Source organism: Helobdella robusta, assembly GCF_000326865.2.
Source record: "Helobdella robusta unplaced genomic scaffold HELROscaffold_85, whole genome shotgun sequence".
Taxonomy (NCBI): Eukaryota; Metazoa; Annelida; class Clitellata; order Rhynchobdellida; family Glossiphoniidae; genus Helobdella; species Helobdella robusta.
In genome coordinates, this window is record NW_008705490.1 from 603,269 (window position 1) to 606,175 (window position 2,907).

A 2,907-nucleotide genomic window follows, 5' to 3' on the forward strand; every position below is an offset into this window, starting at 1 on the left:
TTAATATTTTTGATTGTTTTATTTGTATTTTTGTTCTGTTGTAGTTAATTTTCGGTGGTTTTTCTAGCGGGAAGTTCTGTGACGGGGTGTTGTAGAAAGCTCTTGGCGGCTGCTCGTGAGTACGTACACGCATACAATGTTTGTTTGTATTGCAGTATTTTTTCTTCTGTTTTTTTTCTGTTTCTTTCTACGTGAGGTAGGCTGAGGCATAAGGTAATTTATTACATAGGTAGGCTAAGGCGTAAGATAATTTATGTAGGTAGGGACTTTTGTTTTCTCATTAGTTGGTTTGGTTTCGTTTCGTTAGTGAAATTGGTACTGGTTCAAGTCTTTTTTTTACTTTTTGTGTTGTTTTACCTTACTACTCTTAATGTTATTATTTGAAGTTGTTATAAATAATTTATTAATAAAGCTATTAAAAATTATTTTCAGAGCATGTCGTTCGACAGTTAATGGTGTAATGGCTTGGTGGGGGATCGTCGGAAGATTAAGACGAATGTTCTTTCTTTGGAGGTCATGTTGTCCTGTAGTGAATAGTCTGACATGTTGACATGTTGGAAGATGATCGGCACAAAATTAAGATAAGTATTCTTCTGTTAGCCTTAATATTGGTTTCGCTGTTTTCTTTTTTTCTGCTGTAATTATCATTTGTGGTTTTTCTAGCGATGGGTTTTGTGACGTGGTGTGGTAGAAAGCTCTTGGCGACTGCTCGTGCATACATACACACATACATTGTTTGCGTGGCAGTATTGCTTCTTCTGTTTTACTCCTTCTTTTTTTTCTACATAAGAATTAGCTAAATTAATTGTACATAGGTAGGCTGAGACATATGATAATTTATTACATAGGTAGGCTAAGGCATAAGGTAATTTATTTCATAGGTAGACTAAGGCATAAGGTAATTTGTTACATAATTAGGCTATGGCATAAGGTAATTTATTACATAGGTAGGAAGGGACTTTTGTCTTCTCACTTTTCTCGGTGTGTTTTTTGTTGTGTCGTTTGTCTTGTTTTGCATCATACACTCTACAGGTATGCGGTGCGGCTTGGTATTGGTGAGATTGGTATAATTTAAGTAGTTTTTTTACTTGATACTACACTTAATGTGATTAATTCATGTGGTTATAACTAATTTATTAATAAAGCAATGAAAAATTATTTTCAGAGCATGATTTACATTTACGGTCTGATGGCTTGGAGTAACATCGTCAGAAGATGTGCTCAAAGATTTTTTGAGCGCATTTTGTCATTGATGCGTTGTCAAGATGATCGGCACAAAATTAAGATAAGTATTATTCTGTTAGCGTTAATATTGGTTTCGCTGTTTTCTGCTTTTTTTCTGCTTATTTTTAAATGTTTTCATTCAATTTATTTGTGTTTTGTTCTGCTGTAATTATTTTTTGTGGTTTTTCTAGCGGTGGGTTTTGTGACGTGGTGTGGTAGGCTGCTGCTCTTGCATACATACACACATGCATTGTTTGTGTGGCAGTATTGTTTCTTCTGTTTTACTCCTTCTTTTCTTTCTAAATGAGAATTAGCTAAATTAATTGTAAGCTAAGGCATAAGGTAATTTGTTACATAAGTAGGCTAAGGCATAAGGTAATTTATTACATAAGTAGGAAGGGACTTTTGTCTTCTCACTTTTCTCGGTGTGTTTTTTGTTGTGTCGTTTGTCTTGTTTTGCATCATACACTCTACAGGTATGGGGTGCGACTTGGTATTGGTGGGATTGGTAATGGTTTAAGTACTTTTTTTACTTGTTACTACACTATATGTCATTAATTCATGTAGTTATAGATAATTTATTAATAATGATGACCCTAACCCTAACCCAGAACGGATGGTGACTCAGATGAGGAGGTGAGGGATGAGGAATTAACTAAACAAACCACACTACTCAGTTTCTTCCATCCAACACAGAAGTCCCAGGACTTAAATGAAAATGAAATGGAACCAGAGGAGGAATCTTCAAACTACATACCCCCAACCACCAGAGGCGCAGTAAAGAGACCCATCCCAACCAGCTCCCTAGGCCGCAAAACCAAGGAAGGGAACAATACCATCATATTCAGCTGCCTCAAGGGGACGGATGAATTGAAGAAGAGGGTCACCTTTTCCCTTGACAACAACACAAAGCTAATAGATGGGTATCTGGTTCATAAGAACATAATCATCAATCCATCCCCCAAGGAACAGAACAGACAGATGTCAGTGGACATTTTTAAGCATATCCTCCCATTCCAGGATGCCAATTGTAACAGGGAAAACATAAAAAAGGACCCACACCCACTCCTCAAGTCGTTCATGAGGAGACAGAACATATTGAATAATGCCTGTAGGAATGAGGAGCACTGCACGTGCATCAGATCATTCATGGAGGCATACAGGGTCAACCAGAGTACTTTGTACAATATAAAAAACATGTAAAGGGTGCGGGTCCACATATGAAGATATTCAAAAAGGTTAGTAATGATTATTATAATTTAAAACCCATAATGCAGATTCATAAGGTGAGCAAACCGAACGTGAAGAAGACTAAAGAGTACATATTGATCAGGCCGTACTGCCCCACTTTGATAACCATATACCATAAGATTCATCTGGCAATGATTAAAAACAATATCATCTGCAACGAGAAAGAAATAACAGTAGCCCATAAGGTACAAAGAAACCTGGGCAGAAACCTGTTCGGTAGGATATAACAAGCACAATTGCAACAACCAGTTAGAAACTCGCAGAAACCTAACAAACAACCAGTGAGAAACTTGCGGAAATCTAACGAACAACATTATAACCAATTAAGAGCGAGCAGAGCATAATTATAACTAAATAAGAGCGAGCAAAGTTAGAAGGATAAACTTCGCAAGCCAGCCAGCGAAGCAGATCCAATAAAACTTTACACGCAAG

General features: G+C 36.8%; 1 protein-coding gene across 1 annotated transcript in view; it reads left to right on the top strand.

Annotated features, from left to right (window-relative positions):
• Positions 1-2,702, top strand: part of HELRODRAFT_182397 (hypothetical protein) — a gene marked incomplete at both ends in the record, with an annotated part of 3,362 nt that extends 660 nt beyond the window's left edge. Inside the window, 3 exons of the mRNA XM_009032660.1 lie at positions 1,166-1,299; positions 1,836-2,388; positions 2,502-2,702. Coding sequence (XP_009030908.1) covers positions 1,166-1,299; positions 1,836-2,388; positions 2,502-2,702 — 888 coding nt within the window. The remainder of the gene's footprint in view (positions 1-1,165; positions 1,300-1,835; positions 2,389-2,501) is intronic.
• Positions 2,703-2,907: the final 205 nt, after the last annotated feature.